The sequence below is a fragment of the Cottoperca gobio genome, chromosome 19 (assembly GCF_900634415.1).
Source record: "Cottoperca gobio chromosome 19, fCotGob3.1, whole genome shotgun sequence".
NCBI classification, from domain to species: domain Eukaryota; kingdom Metazoa; phylum Chordata; class Actinopteri; order Perciformes; family Bovichtidae; genus Cottoperca; species Cottoperca gobio.
The window spans coordinates 4,746,852-4,762,829 of NC_041373.1; the positions used below are offsets into that span (position 1 = coordinate 4,746,852).

A 15,978-nucleotide genomic window follows, 5' to 3' on the forward strand; every position below is an offset into this window, starting at 1 on the left:
CATTAATACCTTGTTTGGTTGGTTTTGAGAGGTTGATTTGTATGTTCTCAGGACCTCAACAGTAATCAAATGAGCAACATTTCTTCTCCACAACATGCCATGACTGTCACTCAAACAGCCCAGAACTAACAGATGGAACAGGAGCTCCTCCAGACCTGAACGAACCTAACGGATAACAAAAGTGAAGGAGACAGACTCTGAAGTACAACCAATTACAGAACAAGTGATCTGCAGAGATACATGCTTGCATACTTACTCCAGCGGTGTCAATGTGCAGGAGAACAGGGTCCTGCTCTCTCAAGGGGGCCAGTTTCTCTGTTAGAGTCCTAATCAAGGAGTCGACGTCAACAGATGGCTCAATCAGTCTGATCCTGATATGTTTTGCTCTGGGAGATTTCTGCTGGATCTTCTCAAACAAACGATCTACACAGAGGGATTTTCCTATTGATAGACAAAAACATGCATTCTGTCAAGAAAAATATTCTATGGATCAATTTGAAAATTGTAACTTAAATTCCCTATGTGTACAATGTTTATGGAATATTACATTATAGGATTTAACAAACAGTTTTTACTTAGCAAACTAATTATATTATTGCCACTATTGTATAAGCATTTTTATAATGGCATGCCAGTTAGGGTTACTCTTACCAACTGCAGGGCGTACAGATGACACCGTCCAGACTGAGAGCTTATCTGGAGAAACCTGTGCGACAGGGTTTTGTAGCGACGTGTTTTGTGTAAATTGGTGATGTAGATATTTCTTGGCAGTCTCTTCTGTTAGACTCACACCAGCCTGCACTCTTTTATTGCTGAAGAAAGACGGCACATATCTGTGCTGGTGCACGACAGGACTGACTATTATCAAGCGATAATGCGGGTTGGCACTTCTCTCGAAACCCTCAAAAAGCTCCCCCAAGGCCACACTGACATCATATCCCAGCAGTCCTGGATTGACAAGAGAGTATATCTTCTGCCAGTTTTGTTTGGAGCCTTGACCGAGAGCTCGGCGGAGAAAGATCTCCACCTCCTCCTCTGTGGTTTCCTCTCTGCAGACTAGAACCTCATCAGTAGATGGCAGAGGCTGCTCTGGACTCTGCATGTAAAACGACAGGACGGTGGTAAAAACCTCTGCACTGGGACAAATCACAAGATTGGGCTTCCCCTCCTGGAGAACCTTTGGAAGATTCCTGATCATGTGTTGCTGGTTCATTTCAGAAAGGCATGAGAGGAATTGGGCCAGAGACGGGATGTCCAAGTACTCATTGAGGTACTGAGACATGTCATTTTTGAATTTCCACCAGAGTTTTTCAAGACTGTCCTCATCGCCCATCCTCATGCCATCAGTGTGTCTGAGTAGTGAGCCCTCTGCAGCACCATCATCTTCATCCTCTGAAGAAAACTCCATCAAATCAGGTGGTTCTTTCTCGTCTTCTTCGGTGTGTCCTGGTGAAGCTGGTGTTAAGTCCATAGAAGGAACGAACACCAATTGATCTTCATTGTCAAACTCATCATCTTCCAGCTCATCATGTATTGAATTCATACTTGCTGCTATTAGTGTAAGCGTCTCTGACATCAGTTAGAGTGCACTGAGGCATTATGGGAAAAAGTAAAAGCCATAACTGTGGAGGAACTGCCGCCTGCCGTTGACACACTTTGTATATCCAGTGGCACAGGTACACCATCTGCTCTGAGGTGTAGTGGTTCAGCAAGTTAAAGCTGGAGCGCATCTCACCGATGAAGGCGCACCATTCCTCTTTGCAGCTAGTCCATGGAGTGAGTCAGCTTTTGCAGCTGCTCAGTCACCTCGCCGTAGGACGCCATATGCTGACCCTTCAGGGATAAGAAGGTGGCTTTGATGCACGGCTGCTGTTGTTGTGGGCAGCACTGGACCTCAGCATGCCATTCCCTGAAGAGCATGTTGCCGGATGTTTGCATCTGAAGGAGGATGGTTCCCAGTCTCTGAACGCCTTCAAAAACCTACAGTACAGGAGTTCAGGGATGTATACAGTTAATCTCAGAAGATAATGTCGAACACACTTTGGGATTAAATCTTTAGATTTTCTTTGGTTAAAGCTGAAGCTAAATGTTTGACAATAACAATGGATCAAGAGATAAAATGAAGGAACATGAGACCACTCTAGATGAGCTGATATTTTTGTTGTAGTTTTAACGTCGTCTAAATAACCTCTCGCCACATTGTGCGGGAAATTACACATGTTGTCTTGTATAAATGCCACTGACCTCTGTGAATCTGTTGACTTGCTCTCTGCCGTGCTCCCCTTTGGAAGACATGAGCATGAGTTTGTTTTGTAGCTCCAGCAGGTCTTCCAGCTTGTAGCTCTTCCGCTCTGTGCCCTTTTTCACTGTGACCTGTATCATGTTTTGTAGACATCTCTGCAAACAAGTGAAAATCATAAATATCTTAAATAATGTGTATGCATTGAGTCACAAACGCGCTGCATCTTGGTATCTTTACCTTTGACTTGGTGTAATTTTAGATTCTAAAGCTCATTGTGATTTGTTGACCAAAACTGCTTTTATCATTTGCGCAATGTACAAAGGTGAGACCTCAACTGAGCCAGCAAGATGCCTAAAGGTTTGTTCATGCTTTTGTTTCTAGGCGTGACTGCTGTAACAGAATGCTACTGCCAAGGTTTTAACAAAATCTAAAATGAGAGATCATAACTGTTTTACGCTAACCAACACTCCCTGTATCTCTAAAGAAATTGATTTTAAAGCCCTTCTCTCAGTTTTTAGATAGTAAATAGCCTTGCCCCCTTGTATATCACAGTCTCCTCGTTGTTTTATGTTCCCCCACGAACCTTTAGATCCTCCACAGCTGCTCTTTTAACTGTTTGCACAAAAACCTTTGGGGATGCTATTTTTATCCCCATAAATATGGAACATTCTGCCTTTAAATATTAGACTTGCTGTTTTAAACAACAATCAAAACCCATCTTTTTAATACAGCCTTTAACTAGCAGTTGTCTATTTTTTATCTTTAATGATTTTCTCATATTTTTAGATAATAGAGACACACATTTTCTCTCTTCCTCCATGTGTATGGTGTTTTTGTTTTTGCTGCTAAATTGTTAAGCGGTGTGCTGGCTTCTATGCATGAAAGTTGCTTTTTAAAAATCCTTTAGTGGAAGAATGTCCAGCTACCTTCTCTGTGTTTTCATCAGACCATCCTATGTGGTAAACTCCAGCATCATTAATCGAAGTGGCCAGGGAGAGAGAGGACTGCTCCACGGAGCCGTGAGTCTCCTTCAGTGCTTTCAGCCAGTCCAGCAAGCGAGTAGACTCTCTCTGGAAAACAAACCCAGTGGCATCAATGTCACTTTACCACAGTAACAGGGCTTTATGTTCTGCCTACAGACAAGGAAGAGGTTAATACCAATTTGTCCGGTAGCTTCTCATCTCTATTTTGGGTGTCCCACACCTGCTGAGCACACTTTAGGAACTCCTCAAAGCCAGCTTCAGGGTTGAGGGAGTAGAGCAGAGGGGCGTAACCCATCACTGCATCGTGGAAACAGGCCACCTGGTCGATCTCTGTGTCATTCTCTCCAGCAGATATGGAAGCCAGGTCGACATACACCTTAACCTCGCTCATATCTGTTGAGGGGAAGGAAAGGTGTGCAGGCAGGCATCGTCAGCAAAACTGAAGACAGTTTATGTTTTTGCATTAATGTGGAGATTTTCTTCTCACTTTTAAGGTTCTCTTTGACCCAGCTGACCAGTGTCTGGCTCGCTAGAAACTCTTCTAGACAGGTAGTGTGCTGCTCGGTGACTGTGGAGAGTTGCTGTTTGGCACGTAAGAGGTCATCAGTAAGGGACCCCAGGGCCCTCTGCTTAAATGTGTCTTTTTCCTGTTAAAAAGCAATGTATACATAATCAAAATATTATACATTTTCTTTAAAAGAAAATCAAGAGAAAAAGTGTGTTTGCTAGACAGGTCTATAAAGTGAATCATTATGCAGCTGTGTATAATCATAGACCACCAAAATGTCACTTTTCACCTCCTAATATTATTTAATTATATTTTTAAATGTTCTTTAATTAAAGTATGATAGCTGGCTATCCCCCTGCAACTCAGTTGCTTTGTAAATGAACATATGTCAGATCACAAGACTATTACCAGTTGGCTGAGAGTGTAGATGTCTGTGAAGTTCCCAGAAAGCTCCATTTTATCAGCAATTTTCAGTATCGCACTTGCTGCAGCCGCTGCCTCCTGGAGCTGTCGATACTCCTGGATCTGATGGAGTCTCAGCTCCACCCAGTTCTCCTCAGGACTCAATAACTTACAAACTGTCTCGGACATCAGACTCAGCTCCTTCTTCATCAGTTTCCCGTCACCCTGGTCACCAGACTCCTCCAGAACCTGATTGAGCTGCTTGAACGTGATGCTTTTATTTGCCATGCTCACAGCAAGCTGACCGAACTCCGTCATCAGCGGCTTCCAGATGTTATCGTAGATCTGTGACAGGTTGCAGGTGACTGCAACAGGAGCTGAGCAGGGTTGCATCGCTGACGCCAAAGCTGCAGCCTTCTTGACCCAGTAGGACAGAATCAGGTTGCTGTGATGCAGTTTGTGCATGTCACTGGACATTGTCAAGACATTCAGACTGGCCCTATACCAGAGGACCTGGGAAGGGCCCGTGTGCCCCAGCTTCCCCTCAGCATCAAAGGACTGAACTAGCACCAGTTTGTTCAGGCTCACAGTCTGGAGGTCTGCACTGTGCTGCATCTCGATAGTCGACATCTCAGGAACTGGTTAAATAAGAACCATATTACAGCCCATAAAACCACAATACATAACCAAGTTCTTTAAAAAAGTTCTCTAACTTAACATAATTCAGGTTGGTAATGGGTTACATATTTTTATATGTTAGGTATACTAACCCGTGATGCTTTCTGCAACCTTTGCTATCATCTTTAACAGTGTATCCATCTGCTGTTTCCGCTGATTGAAACAGTTCAAATCCTGCTCTCTCTGAGCCAAAACAACATCTGCACTGACAGGAACGCTCTCAGAATTGTTTTTCTTGTCTGTGGAAGACATAATGCAGCTGTTATTAATAAACACCATTTAATTTATTTTTTAAATGTAGTAATCATGGAGGTCTTTTCGTGATGTTAATGCTTGTTAGGGGTCATACACTGCTGATGAAGTCTCTTAAACTGCTCCTTATATTTCAGGCATGTCTGTAGGTGTCCCAGAGACACGTGTCCCTGAAGCAGCGACTCCACCAGAGAATGAAGTGCAGTCAGACAGCTGTGGACAACCTGCCCTGCAGCATCATCCACCCGGATCAACTTCCAGTCACCTGGACCAAAACAATGACATTTTAACCGTTATAAAACTTACTGAGAAAAGAAACAAAATAACATAAATGATTGAAGTGAATAATGAAATGAAGTACTGTGAGTCAGCAGGTGGTTCATGGCAGACTGTGGATGGAGCAGCTGGACTACAGAGTCGTCTCTGAATCGTGCTGCTGATTCAACCACAACAGCAGACAAGACATCCTGAGGGAGGTTCACCTTCATCTTAGAGCTGAGACTCATCAGGTCTCCCTCCTTCTCTCTCTGGAAACATGAACGTACTGTATCAGCATTTATTTAACTTGAATTATTATTTTACTCTTAATTGACCTGCTTGGCTAGAGAGAAATACTCTTGTGAACATCTGGATTCAGGATATCATTAAAAGAGACAAGTTCCCCTGCATCACCTGGGTGAGCATGCATGAATATAGAAAGTACATCAACACCCAAATGACATGCGAATATAACAAAATGACTATAGAGCTTTCGATCATTAATATGCACTGTACCTGGCAGATTGCCTTGATAGCAGACTGACACAGCTCGTCGAAACATGTCTGTATGTCATCGTCACTTTTTCTTATAGCTGCCAAGGATGACTCAAGGCAGCAGAACAGGACTTTATCCTCATCACTTGCCTGCGGAAAAAAATAAAGAGTCAAGATGTGATGTAGAAGGAAAGCATTCACCGGCTGGTACTAGATTCCTGTAATGTTGTTCTGGGTTTGAACATCAGATGTCACTAAAACAATATAAACTCAGTAGAGTGCAGATCTCCTCCAGGTGTTTCTCCCTCAAACTAGACAGAGTAGTGGATCATAACATATCAGGTATAGAATTAATCTGCAGATGCTCCGGTTCAAAATGAGACCAAACTTTTATATGAATGTCAGTTTTTGAGCCACGACAAAGACCAAAATGTTGCCTTCAGCAAATTAAAGAAGGCTTGTTTTTAGACTAGCCGATTGCCAGAAATACCTTTTGCTACTGAAGCAGTTCAGAATCAACTGCAGCCCCTACCGGCCGGTTAAGAGGTGTACCGAGTCAGCAGTAAATTATGTTATAAAACCCAAAACCCCTTAAGGTCCTTGAGCATACTGTCATGAATAAGCACAAGAAATATCAGGCCGAGGAGACACACACACACTCACACACACATGGTGGGTGGAGATAATAATGTCTATTTTACACTGATGAAGAAATGATTACCTTGGAAACCCTCTTCTTCAGGTCTTTCTTCAGGCTCAGCCTCCAACGGGATGAAACTTCTTCAATAGAGCATTCCACCTTCAGCAGCGAGTCCCACATCTGATGATACAACAGTTATTATTCTAAGGTTTAAATACACGGTTTAAGAGAAATAAACATCACCATTTTCCTTTCATATGGGTTAGGGTTAGGGAAGTCAATTCATCTGTTCATTTGTAAAAAAAATAAACATCTGCAGCACAAACACTGTTAACATTTTTTTTGTTCACTTTATCAGAGCTGTTCACTGCAAACTGAACACAAGGAACGAAGCCAATATCAACTAACAATGTCATATACTACTGACAAATATTATGTTTAACGTGTACCTCAATTTCCTTTGGATAGGTGAGTGATTTTGATGGTGTCATCAGGGGTTTTTGCAGCAATTCATCTCTCCACTCACTGACTCGCTGCTGCACGTCATGTAGTTTCTTCTTAAACTTCTCAAACTCATCGTCTGAGGACTAATAGGCACAAAAGGAGTGCAGTGAATTAAAGTTACCTTTCCATAATCAGGCAGTCTGAGCACATAATAAAGAGATTATTACCTCTTTCTTCAGTTTGGCATCCAACATCTCTGCCAATTTGGACACTAGCTGGTAGGACAGGACTGCAGCTGGGTAGCACTGGACGAGTCTCACAATTTCACATGTGTTCCACATCACACTGATGCTGCTCAGGAAGGCTGGCTCGATGTTACCACCTTCAAGCATTCTACAGACACAAAGCTAAGGTTACAGGGAGTACAACGACCCCACATCAGTGCATCAGTGGGAACATTTCAGTCCTTACCTGTCCTTCTCTTTGCCTACTTTCAGCAGTATATGGTTCAAGGTTCTCTGAGTGTGCTACGTGTAGAAACACAAATCACAAAGGGTCACTTTAAAGATTAAACAACAGCGTTTTAAATGTTAAATATTGTGATGAGTAGATTTGTCCACCTTCACATGCTCGTCTCTGTTGTTGTCCCTTGACAGGACACATCTTTGCAGTCTGTACAACAGACTCTGGATCAGGTGTTCTGCAGGTATTCCCGTCAGCTCAGAAAATTCAGTAAGATCCTCAAATGCGACCAGAGATGACCAGCTCACCAGGAGCAGAGGCATCTCTTTAGCCATATTTAAGCGTGTCTTGATCAAACTCAGCATTGTCCTGTGAAAAAGTGAAGTTTTACTTAAATAAAATAGGATCCACCATTTCAGGAATAAAAGTTGCTTTGGGACAAACTCACTTTCTTTTGTCAGGGTGGGACTGTATACTCTCCCTGAAGCATGTGAAATGGACCCTTTCAATTCCTGACCAGTCCTCCTCCTCCACAGATGGACCCACTTTTGTTGCGTGTGCTCCCGGCTGTCTGAGCCTGAAGAGCAGGGGAACGAGCAGCACGAGCTCGGACACTCTGTTCTGCGCACAGTGGTTTATCAGACCCAACACAACACTGAAGGGAGGACACAGAGTAGAGGGAGAATTAGAGATCCTGAATCGATTCACAGCTTCTAAAAATAGATTTAGTTTTTTGCTTGTTGTTCTTGAAGTCACTGAGAATTGAGATAATAAACTTTTTTTTATTAAAAAGTGTTTTTTTGTGCAAGTTTAGCATGAATGAATGTTAAATCTTAGGTTTGCCTTTTAATGTTTACATTATTGCCATCAGTTATAACTTTTTCAAATGTATAACTCCATAATCTTTTACACACTTTACTCTGCTGTCATGTCATAATTAGCTCACAGCAAACTTGAGTAGATCCTGAAATCACTGCCCCTATGTACTGAATCCAGAATCAGCCTTTAAAAGTTATTATGATTTGAACTTAGTAAGTGGACTTTTGCTAGACTTACAATTGAGGATTTTGGATATAACTGAGAAACAAGTCCAGGTTTTTCTTATCCGTCGCATTCTCTGAGGACACGAGGAGACACAGCTCAGCCAAGGCTTTCGCTCCAAGGTTGATGTTTAACTTTCTAGTAACCATGAACACAGACATTCCCTGAATGAGAGGGCTGGTGCTCCTCCAGCTGTCTGGGAGTTTCTCCTTCGGCTCTCCTTTTAAAATCTGAACCAAAGTCTCTGTGATCAGCTCGGCTGTCTGTGAATAGTAAAAACATTTGGTTACAGGTGGAACATTGGAGGTGGTGTATAATGAATGCTGTGAAACCTGCTCTTCCTGTTGCACCAACCATGATCACAGGAGGTTGTGAATTGTCTAGGGAAATTCATCCTCGTATGTGCGGAGCCGAGACTCCCCATAAAATGTAACAAGCTGTCGCACAAGCTCTCAGTGCTCTGCTTGTCTGACGGGGACCATTTCTGGAAGATTCTGTTCAGCAGAGTCCTCGCTGAGGCCCGCCAGGCATCTGATACCTCAACACTTTTTGATTTCCAGCCGAGCAGGTGAAGGCCAGATTGCCAGAATCTTTGCTGGTCATGACGAGAAATGAAGCCTTCATAAAGGTGCAACTCTAGATGGAACACAGGCAGGTTTATGTTAAAGACACACACGTACAGATGTGTGTTGGCATGCTGCAGCTAAATGGTTTGCTTGCATTACCTTTAACGTTTGAGTCCATGGGAATTTGAATGTGTCTTACAGCAAATCCTGTAATTTCTTTCGTTCGTTGCTTTACACCATACCAATATGTCCACCAGACGCCTCTCTTCAAGTTACTTTCTTCCACGGAAAGACTTGCTTCGACCAGATATCCTTCCCGTGGTAGTCCACTACACATAAAGTATTGAACATTTGTTATGACAGCTTTACTGAAGCTACAAAAACTGCAGTGAAGTCTGCCAGTATCAGGGCGATGGTTTCATTGTGTGGCTCTGTACTTATTAGGCTTTAGTAAAAGCAACAATACCACAGTGTTAAATGACTCTGTTACAAAGTAAAGGTCCTGAATTAAAAGCACATAAGCATCACTAACCAAAAGTACTTCCAGAATCAAAAGTATTCACTTTGCAAAATGGCCTCTTCCAGATTGTTAATTATGGAGCCTTCAAGGTCCCGAAAGATGATTTATTTTTTATACACACAAGATAATAACTTGTAAGTAACTAGTGTCTCGGGCTGTATAGAATGTCAATTTATTTTAATATGAAGCTTCTATTGAGGTTTTTGAATGAAGCTTCAAATGTCTGTTGTCATATTTTATGACATCATCACCATAAAACAATTTGTGTTATTGCGGTTATATGAATGTAAGTTATGGTGCTGTTACTGATGTGAATGTCAACACCCTCATATGGAAGTTGAGTCAGAGCTTTAATCTCACAGTCGTTATTTAACTTCGGATCTGTGTTGCAGACATTCTATGTATTACAGCTCATCAAATCAATACTCACACAAAATGCGTCATCTTAAAGGGTGAATTGCCCTCCGTCGTAACAAAGCAGAAGTGTGTCACATTCTTGGTTGAATTTAAACTTTTTGTCCAGCACAGCATAGATGTGAACGGTGAACACGGGGGCAGCAGGTGGATATCTCACTGGGCTTCGATCACTGTGGAGAGGGAAGAACACACGTTTACATCACAGCTTCAAACACAGTATGTGATGTGGCTGTGATTATCACCGTGTCTCACCGCGTGCTTTGGGCTGTTTTTGTGTTTTTATCTGCTGCTTTGGAAGCTTCCACGTCGGACTGCTTCTGACTCCCGCCCTCTCCAGACACAACTTTGGCGTAAGACTTTGTTTTGGCACCTGCAGGATCACCTGAGGCTCCTGCCGAGGGGTTCTCCTCTTTAGACTTTGACTCTTTCTCAGGGTTTTGCTTCTTGGCAGACTCTGAAGACGCCCTCTCATTGTCGGGGCATTCGTCTTGTTTTAGCTGCGCCTCAGCAGCGTTCTTTGTCTCAGATTGAGTCTTTTCATCATTTGTGTCTTCTTTTTTTGAACCAGAGAAGTCTGTCTGCGTTTCCTGGTTGCTCTGAAAAACAACTGGAGTTTGTGTAAATTTGTTTGTGCCTTTATGTTTCCTCGTTTGAGTGTGAGCTTGCACCATCTTAGCAGGTTCGTGGCGTTGTTCGTCCACAGTTTGCACGTCGTCTTCTGCTTGGGGATCCTCATGTTGTGCTTCTACTGGCACACTCTCAGTTTGGCTGCTTGTGGTCTCCATGACTTCACTCCCACCTTTTTCTGTGTCTTTATTTTCAACATCTGCATCTGACTTTACGCTTGAGACGCTCTTTCTTTCTGCTCTTTTCTGATTTTTCTTTCTCCTCCTCTCGTTGCCTTTGGCCTTCCTGGTCGAATTGCCTGGTCCTTGTTCCTGCAATACACATTAAGTTTACATATTATTCATGGTGATTCAAATTCTGTGTGAAACGTGTTCTTGTGGCTGAATTTCTACCTTATTTATTTTTCTGCTTCTTTTGATTGCAACATCCTCCACTTGCTGGGATCCAGCAGCGCTGTGGAGGTCTCCTGCTCCCTCCTCCATCTGTAGGGACTTTTCTCAAGGGAGTCCCTGTTCCCCTATTAGCTGTCTCTGAATATAAACATCACATGCAGTTACATCCTTCATGTCCTCACAATTCACTGGGAGATTTAGTATTCAAATGAAGTCAGATAGATTAGTCAGTTAGGGAGTTGCAAGAAGAGATATTAGCTTCATCTTTATTACTTATACCGCTATGATAAAGAAATAAAGTCACCTAGTCTGTAATACAAAACAACTACCAAATATTGATGTTATTAATAAATATCAATAATTTGAAATCAATAAAAATACGATAAATACCAGACTACTTTATTTTTTATCTGAGCTGACTTCAGGTCGTTTAATGTTTCATTAAGATAAACAAAAAGGTTATTTAATCGTTAAAGAATGATGAAATCCAAGTTCAGTTTATAATGCATCACCCAGCAGTTAAAGATGTCATCTGTACTAAATGTAGTTACATTATACAAGTAAGGCAATTATATAGTCTTACGCTATGTTTACTTACCTTTTTTAGTTAGAAGTTGGCACTGCCAGTCTGCAGCTCTATCAAGCAACAACTACTGAAGAAATGTTCAGGAAATGTGAATCTGCTGCAACCTCCTTGCTCTAACGAACAAGGGAGCGTCGAGAAATTCATTAACTACTGTAAAGCTGGCTGTTATCTTTGACGTACAGTCTATCAAAGCTAACTGTGTTAATTATTCAAATATAACTCGACATATTCATCATCTTTAACACAGTTCCGGTTAAAAAAGCGTCGACTAATACACTGCGTTAGCTCTTGATTTACGAACTATTTTCTCGACGGTCCCTAAAGCACAAAGCTCGTTTCAGTTTCATTTCTTTCTGAATCCCAGCAAACAAGAAACCTATGCTGCGTTCACGGACTTCCATTTCACGATATCAGCAGTCTAGAAACCTGTGAGATCTCCAGGTTTTCAATGCTTGAGGATTTCAGTGCTTTTTAAAAATAACAACAGCTAAATGTCACCGTGTATTTCTTACATTTATGATGCCAGAGGTGAAATGTAATTAAGCATATTCACTCAAGTACTGCATTACAGTACACATTTGAGGTACCAAATATATTGTTCCTATCATTGTATTGTTCCACATTATTTTATTTTCTATATTTATGTTTTTGTCGACTTTTGTAGCACTTGCTTCTATTTTTATTTTCTCTCACTATGTTCATAATCAGGTTTATTGTCACAATAAACCTGATTTCCTGTCACCAGATACATGTATCCTGTAAAACATGCCTCGTTATAGATTAAACTATCCAGCAGTATAATATCTCATTGTTACACCAACCAAAACAATAAAATACTATTTACAGATACTTTTGCTAATTATTCTTATACATAATTTCACTGAGGTAACATTTTTATTGCAGTATGGAGTATCTACAGGAATTATAGAATGGGTTTTTTTGCGAATAGTTCAAAATGTACTTCAAAAATATTTTTATTCTGAAGAAACAGACAAAAAATCTCAGATACATGTGCAAAATACACAGCATGTCCAAAACATGTTATTATTCTTATTGCAATAATAATAATAATAATAATAATAATAATAATAATAATAATAATAATAATAATACATTTAATTTATATAGCACTTTTGTTAGATACACAAAGATGCTTACAAGGCTACTACTAGGATTAATAATAAAAATAAAATAATTATAAAATAAATTCTGATAACTGAAAAGTTATTGATTGTTGACATAAAAAACTGTTTAGAAAAGTTGTTTTATTGAATGTAATCTTTAATTAGATATCTACAGGTCAAATATGTAAGACGTCTTACTGTGTTGAAGTAGCTCACGTGTAACTGCAGCTTCCCCAAATGACTGATTCATGCAAAGGTTTACAAAAATGTCAATATTCACATTTGCACAAGTCTATGGACTAAACCCAGAGGACACAATCCTGTCTGTCAAGATAGAATAAAAATCCTTCTGATGCTGCGGAGCCAAAAGTAAAGTAGCAAATAACTGCATATCAATTTAGTTGTAAATCAAATGTTCTTACAAGAAGAGAAACGTGTACAACCTTAAAATGTAGGAGAGGTGATCAGAAGCAATCCAGTGAGAAAAGAATGAATAAATAAATGTAACAGTGGAATCAAATATGTTTCCGCCCTTGTGGGAGTAGTTTCACAGCCAAAAGAATACTTCAAAGCTCAGAACAAAAGTTACATTTTATTATTTAGATAGTGTGTCAACTGTGGCAGTTTCACCTGTTCTCTTTCGGGTTTTATGTCCTGCAATTTAGCTTTTTGTAATCAAGAAATGTCCCTATTCTTCCATTTAGACAGGTGATGTAACTGCACCAGTGAAAACAAGAGTTTCACAACAAGAGAAGGGAAATGACCTCACCTGTCTTTAGCAGAAAGCTTTATGAATGGATTTTGAGACTATTATAGGAGCGATTTCCTGCTTTAAACGTGACATTACTCCACACGCTTCATCTCAAGTTCATGCTTCAGTCCTGTGAAGCAGCAGGTTTCATCATTCTCCGAATTACGACCCTTCTCCTCCTTCCTTGACCTCCTGCATCGGTGCCTGCAGCCACCAGCTCCCCTGGCAGTGATCCCGGTGGTCGGGCTTCACCTCGGGGCGGTGCAGGCTTCCTTCTAGATCGCACATCGTCCACGAAGCCCTCCACTCCCTCAAACTTGTCTGACAGCTCAGAGAGACGCTCTTTCAGGGCGTTGAACTCCTTGTAGAGATCTCCCAGGGCGTCCGACAGCGGCTGGATGCTGAGGGATGGGACATGAACTCTCATTGATCACACTACAAGCAACTTACACCCACAACGACAAAGTGAGAGGAGAATATTAAACAAAAAGAGAGTCTTATGTAAGTCAAATAATTACATGACGGATTATGAGACGCTCTTTGTGTTTGTTTTGCACCTTTTTCTATATATTTTGTGTCTATTTGTGGTTGTCTTGTGTTTCTTTGTGGTCCATTGTTCTCTTTGTGTTAATGTTGTGGCTCTTTTGAGTTATTTTGTGGTCTTTTTGTGTTTCTTTGTAGTTATTTTGTGTGTCTTTGAAGTTGCTTGGTACAAGTGATATTTTGCAGGTCCTCTGACACTTTGGGCCTGTTCAGTACTCCCTCCATGCATTCTGTTTAAAATGAAAACAGAACGGGTCCTCACCGTCCATAGTCAGGCAGCACAGTGTTGTGGTCATGAAGGAGCAGATCTTTGACCTGCGTCATGATGGCATATTTCCAGTTGTCTAACACCAACGTGAGGTTAGCACATCCTCTGGTGTTCACTCGCTCTGCTACATTCAGAAAGAACCAAAGCGAAACACAGAGCAGGCGCAGAATCAGTTCTTAATCAAAATCAAAGAAAACATACTTATTGAATATGTTTGCTACTGATATTATTACAAAGTCATTATTCAAATGGAACAAATAGGTAACAGCTCAGTGAAAAATGACTGTAGTACGAGAAAAATGTCTGTATTCAGTTTATGATTTAAAGGCAAATTATTAATAGTTAAATGTATTTCTGATCAGAATGGGCAGCAGGGGGGGGGGGAGGACAGAGAGACGAACTGAAAGGAAAAGAAAAGAAAGAAGGAACGTAGAAGGAAAAGATAACAAAGGGATAGAATGAAGAAACATGATATTAGATACACAAGTTGAACAAATACTGAATGTAAAATCTAAACTAAAAGTGATCAGATTTAGTGATTTGCAGTTCAAAAGACATCTGGCTTCAAACTGGGCTTTGTAGTTGAAAAGTTTTTAGACACCTAAATTATATAATAATAATAATAATAATAATAATAATAATAATAATAATAATAATAATAATAATAATAATAATAATAATAAACTATTTCATAATTCCTGCATAAAATGCAACACAATCCACTTTCCATAAAAGCCAATAATCATGAACATTTGCAAAAAAACACAGGTAAATACCATAAAATAGGATACATTTAAATTTAAAAAGACAAGATTAAATATCACTTTAAGAGAAAGCAATGTTATAAATACATCTTAAGGTTGTGTTTAAAATGTCTACAGAGTTAGAGTCCCATAAATGCCACATATACTAATAACTAATAACTGAACCGCATTTCATTGACTATCTTAAAGTCTATTTAGGACCTGCATACTGTTAAAACATAGTAACATAAAAAGCGTATAAAGCACTTTACTCCAGTGTTAAAACAAGACAAATGTTCACCTGCCAATCACCATAAGTAGCCGATTTACTGAGATTGAGGAATTAAATATTTCCCATTGAAAAGAAGTGAAGGAAAAGTAGGAAATCTCCAAAACAAAAACATATTTATTTTTGAACTGCTCACCTTCATTCCTGAAATCCCACTCTGCTCTCGGGGTTGTTTTCTTCTTCTGAGCAGCACACAGAGTCACCGATAAAATGAGCAGGACTCCGGCGGTGTTCATCCTTAAACTAACGCACACGTTCATCTACAAGTGCATTTTACTATCAACGACATTCAGAATGTGCAAGAAACTGCCTCTCATTATACAAGTGTAGAGATACAACTTCATCTGAAGTAATAATCATGTGGAAAACGTACCTGCAGTGGCAGTCCCAAGTCAAATAATCCAGTGAAGTACAAGATGATGAAGGGGCTATTCTCGGCAGAGGAGTGTCTTCTTCAGTCTCCACTCCCACTCATCCTGAGCCTCATATATCAGGACTTCACTTCAAAGTCAAGCTTAAAGCTGCTCTTTCAGTCTGTTTTCTATCACAAGTCTTTGCCTCTTTAATCCTTCACTTCTAGTTTCTGCATCAAAGTAACAAGAAGTTTGAGGAATAATTTGTCAACGCTTCATAAACAACATCGTAGTTATTTTATGTCTCTTCGGGGTCAGTGCATTTCTGTTCGAGTGAAACAAGGCAGAACACGTTCAGAGAAAAAAAATAAAAATAAAAATGTTTATGAAGTGT

General features: G+C 40.4%; 1 protein-coding gene across 1 annotated transcript in view; it reads right to left on the bottom strand.

The window, feature by feature from the left end:
- Positions 1-11,610, bottom strand: part of rnf213b (ring finger protein 213b) — a 35,661-nt gene extending 24,051 nt beyond the window's left edge. Inside the window, 29 exon segments of the mRNA XM_029456098.1 lie at positions 10-165; positions 257-441; positions 652-1,552; positions 1,554-1,766; positions 1,768-1,980; positions 2,245-2,397; positions 3,169-3,312; positions 3,401-3,618; positions 3,713-3,872; positions 4,142-4,773; positions 4,906-5,052; positions 5,163-5,330; positions 5,427-5,592; positions 5,840-5,968; positions 6,540-6,638; positions 6,908-7,045; positions 7,130-7,295; positions 7,374-7,429; positions 7,523-7,733; positions 7,813-8,019; positions 8,421-8,668; positions 8,760-8,786; positions 8,788-9,041; positions 9,131-9,300; positions 9,922-9,956; positions 9,958-10,078; positions 10,161-10,846; positions 10,928-11,065; positions 11,526-11,610. Of these exon segments, the coding sequence (XP_029311958.1) occupies positions 10-165; positions 257-441; positions 652-1,552; positions 1,554-1,766; positions 1,768-1,980; positions 2,245-2,397; positions 3,169-3,312; positions 3,401-3,618; positions 3,713-3,872; positions 4,142-4,773; positions 4,906-5,052; positions 5,163-5,330; positions 5,427-5,592; positions 5,840-5,968; positions 6,540-6,638; positions 6,908-7,045; positions 7,130-7,295; positions 7,374-7,429; positions 7,523-7,733; positions 7,813-8,019; positions 8,421-8,668; positions 8,760-8,786; positions 8,788-9,041; positions 9,131-9,300; positions 9,922-9,956; positions 9,958-10,078; positions 10,161-10,846; positions 10,928-11,017 (6,093 nt within the window). The 5' untranslated portion in view covers positions 11,018-11,065; positions 11,526-11,610.
- Between the last annotated feature and the right edge of the window lie 4,368 nt (positions 11,611-15,978).